General features: G+C 40.9%; 2 protein-coding genes across 2 annotated transcripts; one reads left to right on the forward strand and one right to left on the reverse strand.

Annotated features, from left to right (window-relative positions):
- Nucleotides 1-1,169: 1,169 nt before the first annotated feature.
- Nucleotides 1,170-10,206, reverse strand: lcat (lecithin-cholesterol acyltransferase). Its single transcript, XM_085280497.1, has 7 exons — nucleotides 9,070-10,206; nucleotides 5,471-5,627; nucleotides 5,133-5,248; nucleotides 4,833-4,928; nucleotides 2,563-2,787; nucleotides 2,292-2,487; nucleotides 1,170-1,992 (listed from the first exon to the last, which is right to left on the reverse strand). The coding sequence occupies exons 1-7, from the start codon at nucleotides 9,218-9,220 to the stop codon at nucleotides 1,611-1,613; spliced, it is 1,323 nt and encodes a 440-aa protein (XP_085136623.1). The 5' UTR covers nucleotides 9,221-10,206; the 3' UTR covers nucleotides 1,170-1,610.
- Nucleotides 10,207-10,775: 569 nt separating this feature from the next.
- On the forward strand, nucleotides 10,776-24,881 carry uba2 (ubiquitin-like modifier activating enzyme 2). Its single transcript, XM_085280498.1, has 17 exons — nucleotides 10,776-11,005; nucleotides 13,660-13,743; nucleotides 13,854-13,924; nucleotides 14,031-14,095; nucleotides 14,186-14,286; nucleotides 14,492-14,613; nucleotides 16,239-16,306; nucleotides 16,468-16,589; nucleotides 16,966-17,065; nucleotides 17,542-17,693; nucleotides 19,416-19,509; nucleotides 19,680-19,792; nucleotides 20,218-20,373; nucleotides 21,063-21,159; nucleotides 21,789-21,894; nucleotides 21,999-22,141; nucleotides 23,561-24,881. The coding sequence occupies exons 1-17, from the start codon at nucleotides 10,865-10,867 to the stop codon at nucleotides 23,764-23,766; spliced, it is 1,941 nt and encodes a 646-aa protein (XP_085136624.1). The 5' UTR covers nucleotides 10,776-10,864; the 3' UTR covers nucleotides 23,767-24,881.
- The last annotated feature ends 1,765 nt before the right edge of the window (nucleotides 24,882-26,646 follow it).

The following is a 26,646-nucleotide window of genomic DNA, read 5'->3' on the forward strand; positions in this document are numbered from 1 at the left end:
TGACCTTTAGAGAAGCTGTAGGCACTATTAATTTCTTTGATTTGCCTCAACCACCTGGTCCTCCTCCCCCACATTTTTCTTTTGTTAACTCTATTATTTTTAACACATAATAAATGGCAAATAAACACTGCATGACTTTTACACCTGCCCATATGTCAAGCTGGAGTTTGTGACACAAACATTCCACACAAGTGGAGTCTTTGTCACAAGTGTCCTCGCCCTGATACATTCTACTTTTAATTATTGTAGGAACCACAAGTAAAGTAAACCAGCAGTCTGAGAGTAAACTACTCTGAAGTAATATGATAATGTGGGGTCTTGAGTAAAGTAATAAGTGCAGTATACAGTATAAACTGTTTTTTTAAAACAAACAAACAAGCAAACAAACAAAAAGAACATGTGAAACATGTGACAAGACAAATCAATGTCCCTCTGCAGGGAAAAACAGTGTGATGCTGGCATCAAGTTATTTAGAGTTCCTTTGAAATCTTTTTTTTAACTCTAAACTATTATTTTACAGATTCAGTGTGACATCAGTGTAAAATATCCGCCAGCATAGGAAGCTTTTATTTGTCCTGCATGTACATAATTGTTGCACAATGACTCCTGAAAAAAAAGAATAATAATATATATGTCTATGAATCTTAGCTTTGTCTAAAGATTAGCATTATGTGTTCCTTACAGTTTAAAATTCTGCAGTTAACATAAAGGAAATTAAATTATATTGACCACAATTATCCAGATTATTTCTTAAAACACTTGATTGCAGGACAGACTTTATTTTGAAAGAGGAGTCGCGAACTCTTCTTTCAGTCATGAACGCGCCGTGGCTCCTGCTCCTCTGCGCTCTCTTGAGGATGGGAAGGCACTTTCTGACGGGGGCAACTATTTTGGCACTACACCTGGCTGTAACGCAACTTCAGCGAGTCAAGAGTCCACAGCAGCAGATGCTGTCGAACAACAGATGAGATAAAGGCTTGACTTTTGTACTGGAACCAAACAAGTGACCCACACAGGTGGACTTTTGTGACCTTAAATGCTGTAATTTTAAGGTGAACCATTCAGACGGCTGTTTACACAACAGCACTTCAAAAAATATTCATGATCATTGCTCATAACTTATCAAAAACAAAGTTTCTGAGGGAATAATCCAATAATCTCACACAACAAAATGTCTCATATTTATTGGGTCTTTATGCATGAAAATAATAAAATGATAATGATGATGTAACAGGAGGACACAGATGAAAACAAGAAAACTAAAACCATCATAAAAATTTCTTACTACATTTTTAATTACTGTGATTATTATATTTCCATAATTGCCACCAAGTTTCAGACGTAAGGTAACTAAACACATGACCTCAGTTTAGTAATAATCAGGTCAGGGTTAAAACCCACATTGTTGAGTCAGCAGCGTTTAGTTAAGATAAAGTGGTCAGGACTATTTGCTGGGGGGGGGGGTCAGTGATAGATTCTCCCCAAGTCCAGATTGGTTTTGAGCTGTTGTACCTGCTTGAGATAAGAGACGGTACTGGTATTTGTTTTAAGCTTGATGTTTGATCTGGCTCAAAAGTCACCTATGTGAGACTCTAGCACTGTAAATGGCTTCAAACTCCTGAACGCCTGTATTCAGTGTCAGTTCTGACATCAACCTCTGTGGGTGTGTCCGATTTGCCCTCCAGGATGTCCTGGATTTGGTTGAGCACCTTTTCGTGAAACACCATATCCAGATGGAACAGCCCTCTGAACTCTGTGATATGGACGGGCTTCTCCTGCTTCCCCACCCAGCGTTTGCATAAACTCATGCTGAACGTGTCCACCGTGCCGTCTCCATCGGCATAAACAAAGTCCACTGGGTCCCCGTTGGGAAAGACCTCGTCGTAGATGTTTGTTACGGCAGTTGGAAGGCCCATGCCATACATACACCATACCTCGACGCCAGGAGGGTGGAGATCACTAGTGAGGTTCTTGGTGTCCTCCAACATATACCTGGAGCCAACAAGAGGGCATGATCATTGTTTGCTATTAGAAAAAATACACCAAAAAGAGAAGTATTTGATCTATATGCTAAAAAGGTATAGTTCAAGAAAAAGCAAGATGCTACCATTTAGATAGAAATAGAAGTAGAAGACAAAGAGCCCAGAAATTTCACACTTTCTGCTCTCAAAGGAGAGGTAAAGCAGTAAATACAGATGACCACTGGTACTATACAATTTCTGGTCTGCTTTTTTAACTTTTGGCAATCAAGACTTTCTAAAACCAACCAAACCAACCAAACTGTTTCTTACCAGCCTTCCTCATTATCAATGTCTTTGAAAAACCGTTGGTAGTCCTTTGTAGTGTAGTTAAAGTTCGGCGTGGAGATGAATACGTGGTCACTTGGCCAGATGCCCTCTACAGGAAGCATCCACGCATTGGTGGTTACCATCCTCTGCTCCTCCCGAATCTTTAGGTTCGAAATCATCGAGAGGCCATCATTTTCTCCTGTAAAGAGTTTCAGGTTCACACCGCTTTCTAGCCCCTCCATCTGTATTCTGTTCTGTGCGTTCTTATCATTACCTGAAGCCAGGACCCTGAGTACTTTTACTGCACCCCCCCATGGCGCTCCTAGAGAAATGAAGCCTCTGATGTATTTGTCCTTCCAGGCTTGAGGCTGCTGGTTGAGGAAGTAGAGGACATAGTGGCATCCCATGCTGTGTCCCACCAGGTAGACAGGCTCCTGATACTGGTTGTACATCTCCTCAACCAGGTTTTGCAGCTTTGCTAAGTACTCTGCATTCTCATCTGTGGGGGGACGAAGGGAAATAAAAACGTTACAGGCTCACAGCAAGAACCTTAAGAGGTGCACATCAAACATCATTATGTAGTGTAATTAAAATTTGGTTGCATCTGGTCAAAATAACTTGAGAACCTGCTGCCACAATCAGGACATGCAACACCAAATGTACTCACAGTCAGTGTGTGAATAAAAACTAGTGAGTTTGTTTTAGAGTTTTGGTGTCCTAAAAGAAAATCCACTCCTCTTTCTAGGATTAGCTCTAAGAACCAGCTGGTAAATAAAAATCACGTGGTCCTTAGCAGGTATTAAAATGAGGTAACTGCAACCTCAGATGAAAAGCAACCTGTGATATGCTACACTGTGTCAATATATATTTTTAAAAAGCTAAACCAACATGCAGAAGCAGTGTGTGAAAAACAAAATACACTCCTTTTACTTCCAGTGGAATTAATAGGATAAGTAGCAGCCAGGCGCTGCTAATCAGAGCATTTGATTATTGAGATTTTGGCAGTTTGATGGTCTGCAGCATTCAGATATGTGTTAACACAATGACAAATGGCCTGTATTTATATAGCGCTTTACTAGTCCCCAAGGACCCCAAAGCGCTTTACATATCCAGTCATCCACCCATTCACACACTGGTGATGGCAAGCTACATTGTAGCCACAGCCACCCTGGGGCGCACTGACAGAGGCGAGGCTGCCGGACACTGGCGCCACCGGGCCCTCTGACCACCACCAGTAGGCAACGGGTGAAGTGTCTTGCCCAAGGACGCAACGACTGAGACTGCCCAAGCTGGGGCTCGAACCGGCAACCTTCCGATTACAAGGCGAACTGCCAACTCTTAAGCCATGATCGCCCATAAGGAGGAAATATATCAGCAATAATCAATAAGGCCATTCCCATACAGTCTGAAGTCCATCATTGTACAGTGAGAAGACGAAAACATTCATGATATCTACATACCAGCAAATTTACCCCAGGAGCTACATCTCAGACTCTACAGGTCTCAGTCAGCATGTTAAAAAAACAGGCTGTTCAAGTTTGGCTTGATTGCCAACAGAAAGCCTCTTCTTAGGTTTGCAAAGTTGCATCTGAGCAAAGACCTCAGGAACAATGTCCTTTAGAAAAATAAGACCAAAGTGGACATATGGACCATAATGCACAGCATCACATGTAGCATAAACCAAATACAACATATCAGCACAAATCCCTCATATTAAATGTTTTCAACTGAATCCAGTGGTAGTGGAGAGGTGATGATTTGGACTTGTTTTGCAGCCATAGCACCTGGGTACCTTTCAGTAGTTGGGTCAACCATGAACTCTATATATAGAAGTATTCTAGAGTCAAATGTGAAACCATTTGTCTGACTTCAACCTGATTAAAATGTGGCAGGACATCAAAAACAATTGCCCAAAAACTTCAAGAAGAGTTGTTATAATGTGAAGAATGCGCCAAACTTCCTCTACAGCAATGTAAGAATCTAACAAAGTCACACAGAAAACAAATACTTGAAGTTATATTTGCTACACGCTACCAAATTATGGGGTGTACAATACTGTAGCATCAGCATATATTAGTATTCTCGACCGACAACTTTATCGCTTGGTTCAATCCTGCTTCTCCCACCGACATAACAAACTCACCTTTCCAGCACTAAAGTCAGCAACTTGCAGAAGAACATAGTGAAGTATATAGTTGTTAAAGTGGCTAGTGAAGACTTTTCTTCTCAGAAGTTGGGAGACATTAAAAGTCAAAGTAATTACCACAATTATCTGTACTATACTAGGAAGCACATCTGAAAATTGCTCCTATTGTATTAAAAAAAGTAACATGACTTTAATACATGATTAAATAAAAGCATAAGTTAATGTTCTTTAGTAATGTAGATTTTTATCATTGACCCCCCCTGCGTGGCATAATTAGTAAAAAAAAAGAAAAAACAGCAGAAGCTGAGCTGCTCAGGAAACTTCTTTTGTATACTCGTAAGCAAACACATGCAAAGCACCGTGCTTTCTCTCTTAACATAAAAATAATACAGACTTACTAGGAGCTACTCTCCAATCATACGGTGCTCCGCGGACGGTCTCGTTTCGGATGTAGCCCACGTTGACCAGATGTTCCACCATGGTGTAAAAGTAACCTTCAGAGAACAGTAGCAGACTCGGTCAGTTTAAGAGTCCAAATCTAGTATGGAAATAAAGCACTGGGCTACATGTTCCTTTATATTTTTGCCTTCATGACCATTAAACATTTCTCTGTTACTCAGTGTAGAAATACATTAAAAGATGTCAGAAACTAGTCCCCCAAATTTACCAGTTTACCAACACAGATGTATTTTTCTCACCAGCCAGTCTGTTATAGTCAAGATATTCAATGGAATAGGTCTGCCCAAATCCAGGCACTCGCACCTGCACCCCGGGTGAGTTGGATGACCGCCGAGTTGTCCTGTTGTAAGCGAGTCTGCAGGACGCACAAATGTGGAAACACATGGCTAAGTTTTCAAATTCTGCAAAACATGTATTCAGTGATGAAAAACCTGACTAAAGATAAACAAAACTGACAAGCGTAAGCATAACATAAAAGTCTGTTCCTCAGCTGTCACCTACAGTAAGGCAAAGTTGTAGATCAAAGGTGTTGTTAAACTGCTTAAACGTGGATGTGAGAGCAGACAGCAGGTCTCACCTGATGTTATCGATCCAGCAGTCCACACCTATGGGTATGAACATGTTGAGGTCGATCCACAGTGGGAACCATTTCTCAGTTTTCTTGTAGCACAGCCAGTGGACCAGCGACGGCTTGTCTATTTTGGCTTCCAGACGGTTCCCCAGGTTCCCCGGTACTGAGCAGGAGGGCACATGCAAACACAACAGTGTGTCAAATGTTAATTGTACTGCAGGAAAAAGTGGGACCAATACACAGCACTGCAAACTGCTGCCGAAGTTCAGCAAACTTCCAATTCAATTCAATTCAATTCAATTTTATTTATATAGTGCCAAATCACAACAACAGCCGTCTCAAGGCACTTTGTGAGATAAGGTAGACCCTACAATAATACATACAGAGAAAAATCCAACAATCAAATGGCCCCCTATGAGCAAGCACTTTGGCGACAGTGGGAAGGAAAAACTCCCTTTTAACAGGAAGAAACCTCTGGCAGAACCAGGCTCAGGGAGGGGCGGAGCCATCTGCTGTGACCGGTTGGGGTGAGGGAAGGAAAACAGGATTAAGACATGCTGTGGAAGAGAGACAGAGATTAATAACAGGTATGATTCAATGCAGAGAGGTCTATTAACAACCATGCAACAAAGAACTGATGAACTGATGGACTTCCCAGACAGCTGTCATAAATCAATGATCCTAATCATATTTTTTTTTACAGATTGCGTGTCATCAGAAGGAATCAGAAGCTCTCTGACTTCTTCAGTTTCATATTGTATGAAATATGAAACATGAAACTGAGGAATCATTTAATTGAACTGAAAGAAATCAAAGAGATTATTCATTAATTAAAGCTGTGATAAGAGTTTGCAAAGTGACTTTTTGCATGATGAAGAGTCACCAGCTCAGAGAGCTGGGAACCACTGCTATAGATCACTGGTCATAGGAAATAAAAATAAAAACTATACTTTTCGGAAAAGATCATCAGAATTTTTTGACATTTGGAAGATGCTTCTGGAGCTATTAAAGACTGGGGAGGTTGAGATTAAAGACTGGGGAGGTTGAGATTAAAGACTGGGGGGGTTGAGATTAAAGACTGGGAACGTTGAGATTAAAGACTGGGAACATTGAGGAACTGGAGAGAGACTGAATTAAAATCTGCAACTAAATTTGGGAATGTATACAGTATACACTATCCTGTACTTTTTTTTGTATTTTATTTTTCAATTTTGTTAAATTTCATATATATAGAATTCAGTCAGAATTCAAAACAACAGGTCAAAATAAAATTAAAATTAAAACTAATTAGAAAATACAAAGCTATAATAACCCCTACCTACACTCTGTCTTATTGTGTTTTTCTGTTTCTCCTTGATATCCTGTCAATATTCTGTCTCCTGTTTTGCAATTAAAAAATGTGCACAGCTGCTTTGCTCTGGAGGATCCTGAGACCAGATGTTGATAAGCTAATTTCCTGCCACATTAAAGAGTTATATAATTTAAGTTGGAAATAAAAACCACACTACAATTTAGAAAACAAAACAAAAACAAACAGTGGAATCCAATTTATCTAATGTTGTTATATTAATGATCTCATTTTCACTTTAAGAAGGAAACGTCTGCGGTTGGGAAGGTCTGAGATTTATTCTTTGGTTGCTCTCAGACCTTTAAACATCACCAGGGCTGCAGCTGAAAATGATAAAAACTAAAACTATCTTTTGCTTATCTAAATATGAGTAATAACAATTATAATACATCTGTTCTTTTATGACTTAATGAAAGAGCACTTATAGCACAAACACACACTTTAGGTGTTTTCAGTGCTGTAATTTACTGTCTGATTCCTTTCATGTTGCAGTCGCTCACATCACTGCTTTTATGTGGTTAACCTCTTATAATAACATAGTTTTACCTGAATCAGTTGCTCTGCTCCCAGATATCGCCCCTTTCATGCGAACACACTCGTGCTTCGATAGATAAATCCTGGGTTAACTTATCAAGCTCATAATCACCTTTGATCGACGGCTTAGCCTGATTGCTAATGCTGAAACCAGAGAAAGAAAGGTGACCTGGTAATGTTGAACTTGCTTCAAAGTACAGGGCCCATGCCAGGATGCTCCCTCCACCATGCCTTAGAGTTGTGATGATGTGTTGCCTTTATTCCTTCAGACTTAGCATCTTTGCACACAAGATGACTGCTAAATAGGTGATGTGAAACATCGAGGTGGCATTTTGCAAACTTTAAAATTTCAGCAACGCTTTTTTTTGTTTGTTTGTTTTTGTTTTTCATTTTGAGTGGTTGCTTCCTTTCTTTGTCCTTCCATAACCACCATTCTTTTTCAGTGTTAAAGATATATTTCAGGAAGTTGCAGAGATTTCTGCAGGTGTTTCATGTTGACTCTTTGGTACTTCTACTCTCGCTGAACACTTTTAAGGTCTTGTCAAAGCTGTCGGTTGACACCTACCAGTCTTTCTTGAAACGAGCCGACAGTAATCTGCCTTTTTTTTATAGGTAAGGACATTTCTACACCCATCTCTTCCACTTATTTCACTTACTTTTTTCACAAAATCATATTGAAGTCATGGGTAAAACTGTTAGTGCTGTTTAGTCACATTGTTTTTTGAGTTTAAATAAATGTCAGTCGATTGGTTCACTTAAAGCAATCAATGTAGAACTCAAAGCATTTTCTTTATCTCCTTTTAGTCAAAATCTCCTCATTTTGTTTGCCTGTCCTTTACTTGGAGCTCCTGTGCAGTAGACTGCACAAATCCCTGACTGGACGATGACTTTTTGACTGCTAACTGTGAATCACAAGCAGCAAAAAGAGGGAAATGGTACAGTGTAAGCCTAAAAGGGATAACATCATCTAATTTCTAATAGCACAAAACCTACCAAAACACTTTATCCCGGGGTGGGTGATTTACGATGATTACCTTGATGTGGTCACATGTTTTCTTTTAGCCTTAATTTACCCAGAATTCAGCAAATAAGGTGTATTTGACATAGCAGACAGTTTTGTGAAATGCAAATATTTGGATCTGTTTCTGAATTTGCGAAACTGACCCCTGACCCACAGGAGAAGCTGCATGATTTACCGTTACCCAGCTACACTATTTGCACCGCGTACACAGCAGTTCTTCTGCGATCTGGTCAGTCCAGTGTTTAAACATCATCATATCAAAGACAATAAAAATACCACTTCTTCAAATTCTGAGGCGAAAATGTCTCTCTCTGGATGTTTGAGATTTCATAAAAAGGCAAGCTGAACTTTAAAAGAAATTTCTTGAGATAGAGAGGACGATTTATTTTAAATTATATGTAGGAAAAGAACAGGTTTAATAGTCTTTCAGTTTGAGCGTGGAGGTTTATCCAAAGCACAGTCACTAAATTGTGTCCCTAAAGCTTTCCTGATGAGAAAACACTGATATTGCCTGCAGGGTCAAATGTACAGAGTGCTGTGTGTGACCTAAAAACACCCCCACCCCCCGACTGTACTGGACCTTCGTGCTACATGTTTCCGCATAGATGTCCAGCTAAATCAACAATAAATCTCGGGTATATATCACAGCAGTATATTTTAATCTTCCATACATATTAACAAACAGACAGACCCTGTACTTACCGATAATAAGTGGAGGAGTGCTGTTGCTGGGTACTTTAGGTTTGGCTGGGGGAGGAAAGACAACGTTGACGATCCAGAAACCTGAGGAGTGATGAAGCCCCAGCAGAAATGCAAGCAGCAGCACTAAGCTCAAGTGTCCTGCGGATCCCATCTTTTCCTTCGGGCAGCTGTGGCGCTCTGGACGGAGCTCAGTCTGTGCGCTGCAGCTGGAGGCGGAGGCAGAGGCGGGCCAGCCGGGAAGAAAACACGCGAGGTCACACCAGAGGAAACCCTGTGTTTACCATCTCTGAAGTAAAAGTGCATCCACACGTCCTGGGCTGCTGAGTGCTGCGGGAACCACGTTTAATTCTCTCAAGGTCTGCGCCAAGAGTGTCTGGTCAGAGTGGCATGCAGGAGCAAATAAAACGTGTACGGTACGGGTACACCGCCCTATCGATCCCTCCTACGTGTGTTTATTTACGCCTCAGAAGGCAAATGATTGACAAAGACTATTTTTTAATGAAAATGTTCTGATTTTTTTTTTCAAGCAAGCAAAGCCAAATGTGATGTGTGCAACGTGAAGCTGAAGTGAACGTATCCCACTTCTCTTCACAGACCAGCTTTGAATGTATGCACAGAGAGATTTCCAAAAAGACTTTAATATAAAAATGATCATCTGCCCCCAAAAGGTTATTCCTGATGTTTTACATTTTTTAAATGTTCAATATCCTTATTTATTTTGGGTAATTATCTTATAGTCTACAGGATTTAAGAAGGAGTTATTTTTAAAATAATGAAATGACTTATTCTCAATTTCTGCTACCCTCTTGGCCAGATTTCTCTTTAAAAAAACAACAACACACTTTTACTGTCAACGAGCCGTTTAACCTGGATAAATACATCATAAGTCGTTCTGAGCCAGAAAGAACGTTTTAGTCTTAAGGTAGATCCCCAATCAGTTTTTTTTTTTGGCAAAGTGACTTTTATATAACCCCAATGTATCTAGGTGTAAAGTCCCAATGACGCGAAAAATGTCATTTTTGACAGAATTTGTAACAAATATGACATCACAGTCCACAGGACTGTCATTTCAGTCATTTCAGAGTGTTTTATATTGTAAAGTAAAGACCCTACAATACTAGAAAAAACCCTCTAACAATCAAACAACCCCCTATGAATAAGTATTTGGCAACAGTAGAGAGGAAAAAACTCCCTTTGAATAGGAAAAAACCACTGGCACAACTAGTCTCAGCAAGGGGCAGCCACCTGCAGTGAGTGGTTGGGGGGTGAGGGGAAAGAGAAGAGAATTGCTGTTAAGTATAAATACTAATGAAATGACAAGAAATTAGATTTAGACAATGCTATTCAAGGAGCTTTATCTTATATATATCTTATACAATAGGGGTGGGCAACTCCAAGGCCTCAAGGGCCGGTGTCCTGCAGGTTTTAGATATCACCCTGGGTCAACACACCTGAATTAATGAGTAGTTCATTACCAGGCCTCTGGAGAACTTCAAGACATGTTGAGGGGGTAATTTAGCCATTTGAATCAACTGTGTTGGATCAAGGACACATCTAAAACCTGCAGGACACCAGCCGTTGAAGCCTGGAATTGCGAATCCCTATTATAAAAGCCTTATCTTTTATATCGTAAATACTAGTGGCATTTGGAAGAGGGCGCTAAAATGACAAACTACTACTTTTTCTCACAAAAGAAAAAGTGTGTGACCCGGAAGTGGGTGGGTCTTGGGTTGTGTAGAAGAAGAAGCTAACAGCTAGCCTCCGGGAGCTGCAGGTTCTGTCTTTAGCCATCAACATGGTCCAACTTGTGGGTTCCCTCCGAAAAGAGCTGGCTGATTCCATCTCCACCTGCAAGGTCCTGGTAGTGGGAGCAGGAGGGATCGGCTGCGAGCTACTGAAGAACCTTGTACTCACCGGCTTCAAAAACATCGAAGTGGTCCGTCCCGTTCACGCTGTTTGTTTGTGTGGCTGTGTCTTTGGTAGCTAGCCGGCTAGCATGCTAACTGGTTCTTTGTGCTGCAATGAGTGTGTCAAGAGGAGACGTGTGGGCTCAGGCTAATTGCTGAGACGTGGCATTCAAAGATGAGCTGTATTACTATCTCGCTGGTGGTTTGTTAACACCGCGTGAACAGCGTCAAATGGACCGGCAAGGATATCTATCTGTGAGGGTGGAAAAAAGTCGAACAAGATCGTAGCGATGTAGCCGGGATATTTGGCGCCATTATCACTGCTAAGTTAGCCAGTCAACTTCTTTGTAAGGACACCGCGGGCTGTGTGCCACCATGGAGGTGCTTAGACATCTCCGTGCTTAGCCATGGACGGTGTATTATAGGGAAAAAACATCCTCACTGTATCTATCAACGCAAAACGCTCAGTTTCTTTATTCATAGAATGTATGTGCGTGCTGGTTGGGGGCTGAGCGTGAGGAGTTCACGGGTGCTCAGAAAGTGCTGTTAAATTGTGTATTAAATTCTCCCTTACGTACTGTGTGGTTTAGAGCCAAGGACACCCCCCCCCCTTTTGTGTCTGTACCATTTCATTTTTTTAACTGCAGAATGCATAAATGGCCAATCTGACATTAATAAATAGAGGCTTTAAATTTCACAACACTGGTAGGAGGAAAAAACACCAAGCACACTGTATTGTCATCACACTGTTGTACCTAAGATATAACACAACCACCACATTGATTTAAGAAATGTGTTACTGAAAATGGAAATGGCAAGAGCACTTTGGAACTGTTGAGATTTATTATGTATAACAATTAGAGCTTACTTCTATATCAACTACCAGTTATTATATTATTAAGTTGTTATTAATTAACACTTCGGGCACTTAACCATACGTTCTTTGGGCATCATAATCTATACACTTAAAACTCTTTACCAACCTCAAATCAATGGTCAGTTTAGAATAATAAATTAACATAATGTGCATATCTTTTCACTGTGAAGCCAGAGTGAACAGCAAGAGCATGCAAACTTAACACACAGTCACCTCAGCCAGAAGCCTGCATGCTGTGAGGGGACATTTCTAACTACTGCATTACTGTGCCTATTACAGATCTTATATGTGTCAGGGCACCCTCTGACCTCTGTTTCTTTTGTCACTGTCCATAGAGTAGTGGTTTACACATTTGCCTGACAAGCAATAGATCTGATCAAATGATGTGCATTGACCCACTGTGGCAACCCTATGTGAATAAGAGAGTACCCAAAAGTAGGTTTTGGTGTTTTGAGGGTCCTACATGACCTCGGCAAGTGCCATTCTCTTCAGGAAGCTGGGTAAATGTAGTGGGAACGCAGACATTTCCTTTTCACAGTGACAAGGTCTGCGTTGAACTTTGTCACCATTGAGGGTCTGTGAGGCTTCTGGTTTTCAAACTAGAGAGTGATGTCTCAAGTTTGCTCCTATTCCTTATTCTGTTCTTGTTAGAAGCAGTTTGCACTGGTTACGCTATTGTATTTCTTTATTTAATTATTATATTTTTGGTAACATTATAATTGATACAACCAAATAAGAACCTGCAGATTGATTTCAGATTTGCTTACCCCTCTCTTGAGTGTAGTGTCCTGTATTTGGGGGACATTTGAGAATGACATTGACATGATAAGCTAGAAAAGTCAGGAGTGTCTAGTTTGTCTCAGTAAACTCTTGATGACATTGTTTGAGCCTGTGCTCGCCTTCTCTCTTATCCTGCTGGTATCAGTCTCCCAGAGTCAAACATGAGACTGCGTGCATTTAATGTCTGCAGCCAAAATAACCGGCGCTGCAGTATTTTATTTATGAAAGTAGAATCCATCCTGTCTGTCCTCGCTCTTTACATAAACAGTTTCATTTTTTTTGTCATCTGGCATCCACCACAGACTTCATTAGTTAAGGCTACTACAGCCTCTCCCTCTTAAAAAGGGTCAACGACAGGTCGTAAAGTCTTCTGGTTATCTTTTACTTTACTGTCATCATCTCAGTGGTACCTGCAAACACCCTGTGTGAGGTTTTTTTGCTGCTTGTGCCTGTAATCCTGTAGCAGTTAACCAGCTACTGTTTAAATAATTTAATTAACCTCTTGGCTAGAATTGAGATAACATTGTGAAACTTTTATTTGTCACCGACTGAATTAGCAGCAGTGCTATACACACAGAACACTCTGTCTCACCCTCTCCCTATCATCCCCTTCTCTCACACCAACCTTGTGCAAAACCTTCTCTGCAGTCTTCCTCTCACCTGCCTGGCAGCTCAATATTCAGCATCCTTTGTCCAATATATCCATATCTATCTATTCCTGCATATGTCCAAACTATCTCAGTCTTGCCTCTCTAACTTTGTATCCAAACGCAGCACATAGAAAACACATTAATGCAAATCTAGAACAATTAAAATGCAGTAAAATAGTTATATGAAAAGAAAGACGTTCAGCAGAGAATTACTTGTTTCTCTTGGTGTTTAAAATGCTCGTGCAGTCCTCTGATTGTCGCACTGACTTACCCCTGTTTGTTGTGACCTAGCAGGCGTTTCTGTTCAAACAAATAGAAAAGTGTTTGATTGTTGGATTGGACTCGACTGACTTTACAACCCTGTTGATTTTGGCAGATTGACTTGGACACAATTGATGTCAGCAACCTGAACCGTCAGTTCCTCTTTCAGAAGAAGCATGTAGGCAAGTCTAAAGCACAGGTATGTAACTCACCTCTGGTCCTGCAGGCTGCAGAGTTCTGTCTGAGCTGCTATTTTAAACGTCCTCTGTGCACTTTATACATCCGTCCCTTACTCTTGTTGTCTTGTAGGTGGCCAAAGAGAGCGCCTTGCAGTTCTGCCCCAGTGCCAACATCACTGCATACCACGACAGCATCATGAAGCACGTTTCTTTCTCCTTTTTTTTTCACAGTTTGGTCAGTCTGAGGTTAGCTCCTTCAAGAATGTACTGATGTGGGACTGACCATGGTTTGTTTTTTCCTTAACAGCCCTGAATACAACGTGGAGTTCTTCAGAAAATTCATGCTTGTGATGAACGCCCTGGATAACAGAGGTACCCTCGTCTTACAGCATTACCGAAATATCTTCTTTTACTGCTAACGCTTTCAAATGAGGTAAATAAAACCACGTGTTGCCTCCCCAGCTGCCCGTAACCATGTCAACAGGATGTGTTTGGCAGCTGATATCCCTCTGATAGAGAGTGGCACTGCTGGATACCTGGGACAGGTCACGGTCATCAAGAAGGTAGCACTGATATTTTTTCACACAGAGAACCAACAATTTGGCTGCATGTCTTTAAGCTCTTTTTACATTGTGTGTAAGGTAGCCAAGAACCCAAAGGGAAATGGGGGTCAGACTAAAATTCATCAAGGGCCTTGATTTTGATCTGTGCTGCAGATTTTTGAGCAAGGGCGGTGAACATGTCTCTTCTCTGCTGCTTCTTACCCAGGGAATGACAGAGTGCTACGAGTGCCAGCCGAAACCAGCACAGAAGACCTTCCCAGGATGCACCATAAGAAACACACCATCTGAGCCCATTCACTGCATCGTCTGGGCCAAATATCTCTTCAAGTAAGCCGTGTTCTTTTTACGCATGCATTCTTGGGCTTCAAGTTACATTTGATTGCAGTCTGCGTATTAGTTTAGCAAATATTAGTGGCTTTTGCCAGGCTTGATCTTGCAGGAAGAGGACAGGTTAGGTGAAAAACACATCATGAAATGTGATCCCACTGTGCCTCACTACCTCTAAATCCGGTTGTTCAGTGATGACGCGACGAATCCTACTTCCGGGTCTAAAGTAGTCTGCGTTTAATATGGCTTTTGTGTTGTTAACATGTTTAATGTTATGTATTTTCTTCTATTTTATCTCAAAAAGCTCCTAAAACAGTCAGTGATCCCTGTTGACCTCCCTCGGCTTTTATTACCACTAATCATTTATTTAAGATCAGTTTTTAAAACCTTAGGATGTAACTACAGCCCAGCCCATGCAGCAGCATGAATGACTAACCTCGTATTGTGGATGGATTATCTCAGTTGTTCTCCTGGCTGAAGTTTGGTCCTTTTACAGCATCCTGCCATGCGATTACATTTGTTCCTGACCACCGAGAACACTCACGTTAACTTTTATCGAGTGGGGAAAAAAAGTTAGCTTGTTTATATTATGCTAACATAGCTGTGTCGCTAGCGGTCACGTAGCACATCATTATATACCAGCTAGCCAAACTTCAGTAACCCTACAAACGTCACTGCTGTTTAGTTTTCTGTCTTCATTTATGCTGGAAGTGATAACAGAGCTGTACGTTTTAATTTGTTTCCAAAACCCCGCAGTCAGGACATGCTATATTGTATTTAGATAGAAGCTAGCGAGCTAACTCCCTGCTAACTTCTAACTCCGTTAAATGTCATAAATTCCGTTTTCATGGATGCCTGGATGTTAAAGATGAAAGACTTTAGACAGTTTTTCAACTCTCAGTAATGCCACAGTGATCGTTTGATATATGGAGCTGCAGCGGAGTTTAGACCCAAACACGGCTAGTGACGTCAGACTGAACAATCGGATATTTTCTGCATGATCTGATCACTTTCTGCGTGCAGTTTTTGACACACGCGGTTTTATCTTCTTTTTTCCAGTTAAGACTGGATGTAGAGTAGAGTGTGATCTTGATTAAACTGTTCCTGCACGTGTATGAAAATTACTACATTCAGTTTCATTTATATAGCACCAAATCACAACAACAGTTGCCCATAAGGTGCTTTATACTGTAAGATAAAGAGCCTACAATAATACAGAGAAAACCCAATAATCAGACGACCCACTATAAGCAAGCAGCTGGCAACAGTGTGAAGGAAAAACTAAATTTTAACAGGAAGTATCCTCCAGTGGAATCAGGCTCAAGGAGGGGCAGCCTTCTGCTGTGACCATCTGGGAGTAAGGGGATGGAGACAGAAAGCTGGAGGCTCTGCCTCCCACACAAATATCTGAGGGACCAAAAGTAAATCAGCAGTCTGAGAACAAAGTGCACTGTTGGAGTGACTCAGTGCTATGAGGTCTTACGATTAGATGGGACCTCGTCAGTTGTTAATCACTAATCTAGATATGACCATTTCTAAACCATCAGATGATCTTTCAGAATCATCAGCGGATAATAGGCTGTGTGATGATGTCATCTTCTGTTGTTTGTATGTTGCCACTACAGTCAACTGTTTGGAGAAGAAGATGCAGATCAAGAGGTGTCGCCGGACACAGCGGACCCAGAGGCTGCATGTAAGTGAGAGAGAGAGTGGCATTAATGTGGATTCACAATTTTGAATTCCCTGTTTTGGTTTTTGCGGGGATCCTTTTTGATTGTTTGGTCACACAGCAGGATGAATATTAACGTAGGTTAAAATTAATTGCTGTGTAAAAGCTGTGAATTCGGTTAAAAGGGAATCCCGAAGAGACGGCGGCTCGTGCCACCGCTTCAGATAAGGATGGGGACATCAAGCGTGTTTCCACCAAGGAATGGGCTCGATCCACCGGATATGATTCTGTCAAACTCTTCAATAAGGTAATAAATAAGCAAGCGAGTATAAATGGGATGGGCACGAGATGTTGAGTAGACTGGTGGTTGCCCTTGCTATTCGACGTATTTGAACGTTAGATTAATGAGGAAAGGAATTAATGGTTTCATATTACACCCGAAGTACACAGTTTGCTTGGCAAATATTTGTTTGTTTTCTTTTAGACTAGTTAAATTTCAAGTTTTTTTCCCCTCTCCTTTAAAAACTAGCAGATTATTCGTCAAGAACACAACCGTTGAAGAAGCGATCATTCTGTCCTTATGTGGGCTGCAGAAAATGTTGAGAATCCTAGAGTTTAGTCATTTAGCATAGCATCACCACGGACGTAGAGTAGTTGTTTATGATTGCTCCTTTTTTTTCCAGCTGTTCAAAGATGACATCATGTACCTTCTGACCATGGACAAGTTATGGAAGAAGAGGAAAGCTCCTACACCTTTAGACTGGCACCAGCTAGAGAACAGTGGTATGTCCTTTATGCACGCGGAGCTTAAGCCCATCCAGGCTTTCAGCATCACCTGGCGTTACCTGTGCTCGCGCATGTGTGTTTAGGGGCCATATTTCAACTTGTTTGAGTCAGGAAGACCGAGAAAAGAACTCGAAATATTTTAAATTGTGAGTTTATTACTTGTGTATAAGTTTTACTTCTGAACATGTCCAGCTTCTTTTTGTTGGGAAGATACTGAGCTGCACATTAGCTGTAAGTTTAAACGAAGCAAATATTTTTTGTGTCCTCACAAACATAACAAAAGCACATGACACATGTAATAAAGAACAGCTGTTTGCACAGCGTGCAGCCTGTGGAGGAATTTACTTATGTTTACAGTTCGCTTACACAAGGAACATAACTGCGAGATGTCAGATTTATATTAATTATAAAAAGGGTCACTGCTTTAAAGGCTTCATTAACCACAATATTGTGTGCCTTTCTCTTGGCTTTAGAGTGTCCTAAGGAGGGGACTCCAGCTTCAGGTCTGAAGGACCAGCAGGTTCTGGATGTTTGGGGTTACTGCCAGCTGTTCCAGCACAGCGTGGAGACGCTCCGCTCACAGCTGCAGGAAAAGGGCGAGGGTGCTGAGCTGGTCTGGGATAAGGTAAAGACAAGACGTTCTTGTGAATTAGTTTTTCACTTGATTTTTCCATATAAAAATGGTGGATGCTTGTATGAAACATGCCCACAGCTTTGAAAATGAGGTCAGACTGCTCTGGATACTCAGTCTTTGTTTTTTCTACTCTGTATCATGTCAATGAGAGTGGCTATCCGTAATCCCAGGAAAATAGTTCTGGCAGTACACACAAAAGCCCAACAAACCTACTGTTCAAATCTATTTTTGTGTAGTGTGAGCCAGTCAGAAGTAAGTTGGCTTGAAGGAAGAGGAGCTAAAATTGTTTTAGTCAATGAAGTAGATGATTATTCATGCAAAGCTACTCTACAGTCCAAAAATATGGTGTTGGAAATGAGCTTAATGGGACCTATGAGCATAATTGAGTGTAATATTTTTTAAAATGCTCAAACATACAATGTAGCCAGTGCTTTAAATAAATGACACAGTATGACTGTATTGCAGAAACAATAAAGATGTATTAAGACAATGAATGAAAATTGGTGGACATAAAACAGCCCATTCACTCAGTGGAGTATGCGTTGTGAGTGTAGTGCTGCACTCTGCTGGCTGCCAGAATAAGTACACATTATAATAGTCAACCCTGGTCGCTGAGCTTCACTTGTTGGGCAGGTTTCATTTGGTATGTTAGTATAGTAATTGTACTTTGTACATTCATCTGAATGGCTTTGCAAACTGACAGCCAGCAGATACAATGTTACTCCAGTAGAAAGTTGCTCCAGATGTAATGAAATGCTGCACACAGATGATGAATACCTGCCTCTAATGCTGGGTCATATCATACCGTTCACGGTAATACCGGTATAATGTTGTTTGTTTTCATACGCACATGCCAGAAAAAGCACAGCGGCGAAGGAGAATGAGAAGGGTGAAAGCGGATCGTTGAATGAAACGGATGAACCAGAATTGTTTTGTAAAAATGCTGCAACTTCAGTGGTGTGGAACTGGTTTAGCTTTCGTCCGTCAGATACACAACAAAGCACTATTTTTGGTAGCACATGCTAGCGGACCTTCGTTATTACCGTGGTTTATGGAAAATACGGCACACTTAAAATCAATCCTTTGATTTTTCTGAAAATCGACAGTGCCCCTTATAATCCCGTGTGCCTTATGTATGAATTCTGGTTGTGTTTACTGACCTCGAAATGAGTTTATGTGGTACACGGCGCTCGAAAATCTGTCAAATGTTTTAGTACGACTTTGCTGAGCTACGAACCCGCACCGCTTGATGGATTGTCGGAGCACTACGACTATCGTAGGTAGGAGCCTCGCGGAGTGATACGTAATGAGCTTCAACATAATATTACCGTATTGTGTGTATATAACCTTTTTTGTTATTTGTTATCTGCTTTGTGGCAGTTTTGTGATATTATACATGGTTATGCTGAGGATATGTCGGCCAATTTCCACTGGAAATGCCTTTTTGGTTAAACTGTCTGCAAGAAATTTGGATTTGCACTGTTAAATTTTTATATAACTTTAATGCACATAAAAAACAGCTGCTTGTTTAAGTGAAAATACATTGATTTTTTTTTTTTGCACTAATAACGTTGTGGAGTTGTAAAGTATTTTGTGTAGTGTCAATTATATCGTCAGTTATATCGTTATCGCAAATTTTCAAATGTATATCGTGATAAATATTTTTGGTCCTATCACCCTGCTCTACCTGTCTCCCTCTCCTCTTCCTGTCAGGATGACCCTCCAGCCATGGACTTTGTTACTGCAGCAGCCAACCTGCGTATGCACATCTTCAGTATGAACATGAAAAGTCGCTTTGATGTCAAGTGTAAGTCACGCACAAAGGCTACAAAACAGTCATGTCAGAGTTTTTATTCACAAATCAGTACCAAAAATCTAAATGCGTTTTGCACCTGTGCATGTGCAATGACAATAAAGTTGAATTCTATTCAATTCAATTCTATTCTATTCTAAATGTGTTTGTTAATTTCTCTTCAGCAATGGCAGGTAACATCATCCCAGCTATTGCCACAACCAATGCTGTCATCGCTGGACTCATCGTGCTGGAGGGGCTCAAGATTTTATCTGGGGAACTGGAATCCTGTCGCACGGTCAGTTTGCTGTTATCTGTTTTAGCAGTGGATCATATATGACTCTTGACACTTGTGTACCTACTGCCTTTGGCTTCAGATGCCAAATTTAATGCACACTGTTAGATGAAAATGCCTTAGCATTTTGTCCAACCCACAGGTGGTAATAGACCAGTATGTTCACCCTCCTAAAAGGTGTGATTTGCTAAAGCAACCTAGAATGGGGGAGTATATTTAAGTGTAATGTTGAAAAATATTGTCAAATATTTGTTCTGACTTTATGCCTGCATATTTTTGTTATTGTCCTGTGCAACTTTCATACACAAGCGACAAAGAGCAGCCTAGTTTTTTATGTTAAGAGCCACTACACCAGAGTTTGTCATAACTAGAATACGGCTCCTATAATAAGCCTCTTTTTATGTCCATCTTATTTTTTCTTGCATCAGATCTTCCTGAACAAGTGCCCCAATCTCAGGAAGAAGCTGCTGGTCCCCTGCGTGCTAGACCCGCCCAGCGCTAACTGCTACGTCTGCGCCAGCAAACCTGAAGTCACGGTCAAACTCAACGTGCACAAAACCATGGTGCTCACTCTGCAAGACAAGGTAATGTTACAGCACGTCCAGTATCGAAGACGATGTCATTAATTGGTAAAATTCCTGAGCATCGCTTATCCTGTCAGACACCTTTCCTTTGCCTTGTTCAGACTGCACCAGTTTCCAGTATCGACTGTGTCAGTTTATGCTTTTGTAGAATCGTAAAATCTTGCCGTGACAGATTACACCTTGTCCCACTGATGAATCTTTCCCGGTGCTTAAAGTTTTTGGTCCCAGAAATCTGGTTAGAGTCAGTTCAATTACATCTAGCAGGTTAAGTGCATTTGTAGGTAATGGGGAAAAGCCTCTAACTAAAGAGCTCCAGTACCTTAATTCACTGCCTCCATTGTAATTCACTGGCCCATAGAAATATGACATATGGAATGTGACATGTCTTTGTGATATCTTAAAACGATCAACTGTTGAGCAAGACTCACATTTTTCTTCCTGAACTGAAGCTCATAAATGTGCTAGTGAGAGTGTATTACTGCTCAGTAAACACTGCTTTTAATAATCAGTTAATCAAGTGCATATGATTATCAGCGCCTGGCTGCTACTATACTGTAATTCCTATGAAAGCAGTAAGGATGTATTTAGTTTTACATGGGATTGTAAAGCGTCACAAAAATGTCATTTTTTTCATGACAGGATGTTGTTTTACTTACTTTTTACTTTGTGTTCCTTGTCTTTCTGTGCAGATTGTGAAGGAGAGGTTTGGTATGGTGGCTCCAGACGTTCAGATAGAAGATGGAAAGGGAACCATCCTCATTTCCTCAGAGGAAGGAGAGACGGAGGGTAAGGAAGAAGGGGGCGGGGGGGATGTAAGACTTTAAGCTTTGACCGGGGGCTTTTAGAGGATAGAGGAAAAGGCAAGGCAGAGAAGAAAAGATGAAAATGATGGTTGTAATCACATCTCAAAGGAGATCTAGAGAGAGATGGTAAAAAGGAAAGACTGGATGGACAGACCAAAAGAAGAGGGACAGGCAAGAGTAAGATCATTTACCCACAAGACAGGAGTGCAAAATAAAACGTACCAGACAATGATGCTAAAGATAATATCTGCCTATAGAGATATAGATGGGAGTTGTTTTTCATTTAGTGCAAGTGGAAAGTGTCCATATGGACAGAAGAGGGTGCTCTAATAGCATTTGTCAGGATGTCTGTAGGTAAAAGTCATTCCAGGGCAAAAACAGAAACGCCTCAGTTAGTCGGCTGGATCTCCGTTTTAATTTGTAACAGCTTTAATGATAAAACTGATACAGTGTTTGAAAGGAGTATAATAACTTTTTTATAGTAGGAATTAATTTAACTACTAACAGTTAGTTAGTAGTTGGTAGTTAAATTATGAAATTGTGTTATTTACGGTCTTTATAGGTTCAAGAATGCATTCTCCTTACATTTATACTTATTCTTTCTCTTCACAGGCAACAACAACAAATTTCTTTCTGATTTTGGGATCCGTAACGGCAGCCGGCTCCAAGCTGACGACTTCCTCCAAGACTACACACTCCTCATTAATGTCCTGCACGTGTATGTACCTGTGTGCATGAACGCATGAATGAAATTCACAGTTTACAGTCAGCCTCTCTAAGGGACCAAAGCTGAAAAGTGTGTGCATCTCTCCTTATTGGCAGTGAGGACCTAGAGCGGGATGTGGAATTCGAGGTAGTAGGTGAGGCCCCAGATAAGGCTCCACCCCCTCAGACTAACCAAGAGGAGGTTAACAGCATCACCAACGGCAACAAGGACTCCGCCCAGCCGTCAACATCCTCTAAAGGTCAGCATCGTAGTGGTCACGATGCTAATGCCATGACTGGAGGCGTTAACATACAGTCTTGTAAAAATGATAATAAAGTGACGCCCTCTGGAACTGCTGTGGACGTTTTCAGTACGTTTATCCTCCTACAGAAAAGCCTACAGATACAGATTTCAGAAATATGTTAGTCCAAATCAAGACAAATATTAATAGTGTGACATTTGGAGAAGCCAAAAGTTCTTTGAAGGAAAATCGGAATCTGACGGTGGGAAATTTGACCAGTTTATTCAAAATTGCCTCAGTTTGGGGATCCTTCGGGGTTTTCCATTGCGCTGTCATTATCTGTATGCTTTTCAACATTTTGATGAGATTCTCAGCTTCAACTTATTCATTGCATAAGCTTTGGTTTCCTCTTTTTGAGTTGGTCCTTGGTGGTCCACTGACTTCTGGGTGTTTGTCTCGCAGCAAGGCTGCTAAGCAACCCCAAACAGTAACATTTCCACCACCATGACTCACAGTTGGCATGAGGGTGTTTTCCTGAAAACACACATTCAGCATGCCCATCACTGTGATGGCCAAACAACTCTTGAGTTTCTTCGTCTAGAGCACATCTTTGCCTACATGTACACTATTTTTGTGCTCTAAAAGCTCACCTCACATTCATGTTACATTTCTGCTGTCCTTTTGTAATTATATATACACTTTGACACAAGCAGTTAGAAGAGACTTAGTTCTGTGTCAGAAGTTGAGCTCTCAAGCCGATAGGTGTGCTCAACAGATCAGTCCTGAATAAGCTGGCAGTTGTGGAGGTTTGGCAAAAAGACCAACCAAGGGTCAGTGTCACTACTGTACTGTAAATCTGTGATGGATTAGTTTTACTTTAAAATAATCACGCACACAAACACATTCTAAAAATGACTATATAAGCTTATTTTAACAAGAAAGAAAGAAATGATAGTATAAATAAAAATGAGCACTTAAGTGTCCCTCTTATCAGCTCCATCGAATGGAAAGTTTTTTTTGTTTGTTTGTTTCAATAGTTTTTTGGGGCGTTCCAGGCTTTGTTGAGACAGGCCAGTGGAGAGAGCGCTGGGGCAATCCCAGCCTCTGCATTAGTCTTATTGAAAATGGGTTTTCTCCTTAACACAGCGAGCTAAGCCAGTGCAGCAAAAACTAGGCCCTATTGGAGCACTATCCACTTGCAGCACTGCATAATGTGAGAGCTGTGTCCTGCTCCAGACTTTAGGGTAACCGCTGCAGTAATTAGTGAATATAAGTGGACATATTTTAGCTGAACAACCAAAATAAATGGCTTGGTTTTCTTTTTGACTTTTTTCTACTATTTATCTTGTTTTTGAGCACTACGGTCTAAAAGGGCAATCGTTGTTTGTTCTCTGTTGTGCAAATAAACCTGTATCGTTTCTTCTTCTTCGATCTCAGCTCCGTCAGAGGATGACGACATCATGATAGTCGACTCTGATGAGGAGGATGGGGCGGCTTCCAGCTCAGCAGCAGCAGCAGCGACGGGTGGCACAAAGAGGAAGCACTCAGACGCCGAAACTGGCGAGACCTCCACCAAGCGCCCACGGACAGACCAATCGGCAGGCGACAACAATGACGACGATGACATAATCGCTCTGGACTAACTCCCCTCCCTTTCTCCTGAGGGACTGCAAACTCTTTGACTGTTCGTAATTTTGACTCGAGACAGACAGTAGGTTTAAATAAAACACCTCCTTCATGAAGAACCGTTTACAACCCGGGCTTCTCTTTCAACAGTTTCCCCCCCCAAATGTGTTTGTGCTTTGGTACTCCCTCCACTCTCTGACATGATGCTGTAAATAGATCCTACAATATATCCTACGGGGGGGGGGGGGAGAAAAAGTTTTGACGAAAAAAAATACATAGACTTCCTGTTATGTCACTTCTACTTCTCTTGTTGGTTAAATAAACAAAAAGTGCATTTTTTTTGTATTTTTTTATAAACGTACTGTATTTCTCATGCTACACAAGTCAGGGTGTTTTTGTGCTTTGATGTCAAGTTTCAAAGGAATAAGATTTAAAAAACCAAAACATTTTCTTGGGTTGTAATATTGATCTCAGTTTTTGTGAAGATGGGGACAGAGGGGTTAGGGGGGCAGGTTGTGCTGAATCAGTCTGGGTGGGTGTGGACAGGGGCTGGCCTGTAGGTGCTGTTGACGTCTGTCAGCAGGTCAGTAAAGCACAGAGGCACTGATGGCAAGTTTGTGCCAAGGGGTGTTTGTTAGCTACCTCTTTTCTAGAACTGACATGTTTAGGCTCCAAGAAGGTAAACATGCCCTCCATCACTTCATCGCAGTGAGGTGTCCAGCTCTTAGAGAACAAGTTACTCGAACAGCCACGGAGACGAGACAACACACCTCCCTGGGGAAATGGCAATGACTGAACTGTACACTTTTTAAAGGCAGTAGTAATTCAATGTTAAACATGTTACAGTTTTATTTTTCTTGGCTCTGTTTGAGTCTAGAAACGGTTAAAAAACAGAGCAGCAGTTTGTCCTGTTGGATGCTGCAGAGGTTAAACTAGGTTGTCTGGCAGCAGTGTCCTGCACTTAAATAACGTGAGAGCCACGGGCACTTCATGACCTGCTGTCTTCTCCCGTCTAACCCTTGTGTTGATGTCCATAATTTCATGTTTTATTGTGATCTGACTTATTGAAAAGCTATGAGAGCCCTTTGGACCAATTTGATGAAGATAATAAACTCAAAAATTGCAGATGCTTCCTGTTTTGTCAGGTCTTTGTGTCCATGTGAATCTGTTGCCTTCTGGTAATGGAAACCCTGATTGGGGAAAGTATATCTGAAATAGACCAGGAGGTTTTCTGTGGTTGAACACTTCATATGTGTAGGGTTTAGAAAGATCATTAAACCAACACAACAGCACAGAAGATGTCGGGAGGGATTTCAGGAAATGAGAGGCCAGTTTTTTGAGACTCTGGCATCGACCAGGAGTGGACTCCCTGAACTGGACAAGTGTATGAAAACAGATGGGAGTTTGTATGACAAGCAGGATTTAGACAACTTTTTAAAGCAGCTGACTCTCTGTGTCAATAAACACATCCATGAAAGTCTCTGACAAGTTTGATACGAAATTACCAAACTAAACAAATGCTAAAACTGAGGAAATTTCTTCTTTATTAAGGATATTTTGTATTTTTCTTTAGTTTACTGAGTTCATAACATAATTTATTTAGGGTTTTGGGGTTTTTTGGGTTTTTTTTCAAAAGTCCAGGTTTTACTTTGCATTTTTCGCATCTAGTTGTACTTCTTTACATCTAGTTTTTAGTTTTAGGGCAATAAAATTCAGTTCAGTTTGATTTGTATAACACCTTGAGGCAGCTTGTGATTTGGTGCTATATAAATAAAATTGAATTGAACTGAATCTTAGTTAACTATGATAACCATGTTGCCTGAGTTGGTTGTATTAGCGATATAACCTCTCAATGGCTTCATACAGACCCAAGTGAAGGAAACACTTGCAGGGATGTCCGGCACATATTCTGACATCATCAACTGAAACTTTGGCTGTGATAATATGAGATCCATAATTCTAATATGGATCTCACATTCTATTCTAATGGTGGTCAGAGGGCCCGGTGGCGCCAGGGTCCGGCAGCCTCGCCTCTGTCAATGCGCCCCAGGGTGGCTGTGACTACAATGTAGCTTGCCATCACCAGTGTGTGAATGTGTGTGTGAAGTAAAGCGCTATACAGATACAGGCCATTTATAGAAAAAAATGCAAACTGCCATTTGGAATAAAAGAAATTAAATAAACAGATTGTAGCTTTTTACCCTTCCCTCATTCCAGGATATGCGCTAAATACTCACAGTGTCTTTAAAGAATGAGATATGCATGAGCCAAATTCCTGTGATGCAAAACAGAGACTAGACTTTACTATAAACAGTTTTAAGAAAATGTAGCGTGATTAGGTTAAATGTCACTGTTTCCAGTAGAAAATTAAGATAAGAATATGAAAATGTAGGATAAAAAAGAAATACTAAATAATAATATGTGTTGCTTATATAGTATGATTTGTTGATAGGGATAAATTATTTTAAACTAGACTTTAAAGAGAACTATGGCTAACAAATAGAGAGATTGGACATTTATATGTGTACAGGAAGCCTAAAGGTTCACTGCTCCATGATTCAAGAGACAGAAAATAAAGTCAATAAAATGTACAAGTATTCTATATGAGCTGAAAGCTCAGACCTTACACTGCTCTAAATGCTCAGTTTCAAACATCTTTTTCCACTCTTGGCTCTGTATGATGTCAGTGAGAGGACATCTCTAATCCCCAATCACAGAGTTGTTGCAAGGAAAGCTCAAAACAACACCATTCAGGCACACTGATGTTCGTGCTGTGTGGTTTGGTGCATTTTAAGTGGGGTTTGTGTGCAGGAACCATGAATACAGTCGCAATCGCTGAGGTGGTGGCACGGAAGGTCCTTGTAAGCCTCATGGATGTGTAAACATAGCAGCTTCCC

The sequence above is a fragment of the Mchenga conophoros genome, linkage group LG7, assembly GCF_057382185.1.
Source record: "Mchenga conophoros isolate Kocher_MC1m ecotype Shallow Benthic linkage group LG7, M_conophoros_male_GT1.1, whole genome shotgun sequence".
NCBI classification, from domain to species: domain Eukaryota; kingdom Metazoa; phylum Chordata; class Actinopteri; order Cichliformes; family Cichlidae; genus Mchenga; species Mchenga conophoros.

Excerpts from the sequence above, each read along its gene's own strand:
- uba2 (XM_085280498.1), top strand. The coding sequence starts at position 10,865 with ATGGTCCAACTTGTGGGTTCCCTCCGAAAAGAGCTGGCTGATTCCATC. Across the intron at positions 17,066-17,541 it reads GCACCAGCTAGAGAACAGTG|AGTGTCCTAAGGAGGGGACT; the intron begins GTATGTCCTTTA and ends TCTTGGCTTTAG. Across the intron at positions 20,374-21,062 it reads TGCTCACTCTGCAAGACAAG|ATTGTGAAGGAGAGGTTTGG; the intron begins GTAATGTTACAG and ends CTTTCTGTGCAG.
- lcat (XM_085280497.1), bottom strand. The coding sequence starts at position 9,220 with ATGGGATCCGCAGGACACTTGAGCTTAGTGCTGCTGCTTGCATTTCTG. Across the intron at positions 4,929-5,132 it reads TGACTATAACAGACTGGCTG|GTTACTTTTACACCATGGTG; the intron begins GTGAGAAAAATA and ends TGTTCTCTGAAG. Across the intron at positions 2,788-4,832 it reads TGATTGGAGAGTAGCTCCTA|ATGAGAATGCAGAGTACTTA; the intron begins GTAAGTCTGTAT and ends GTCCCCCCACAG.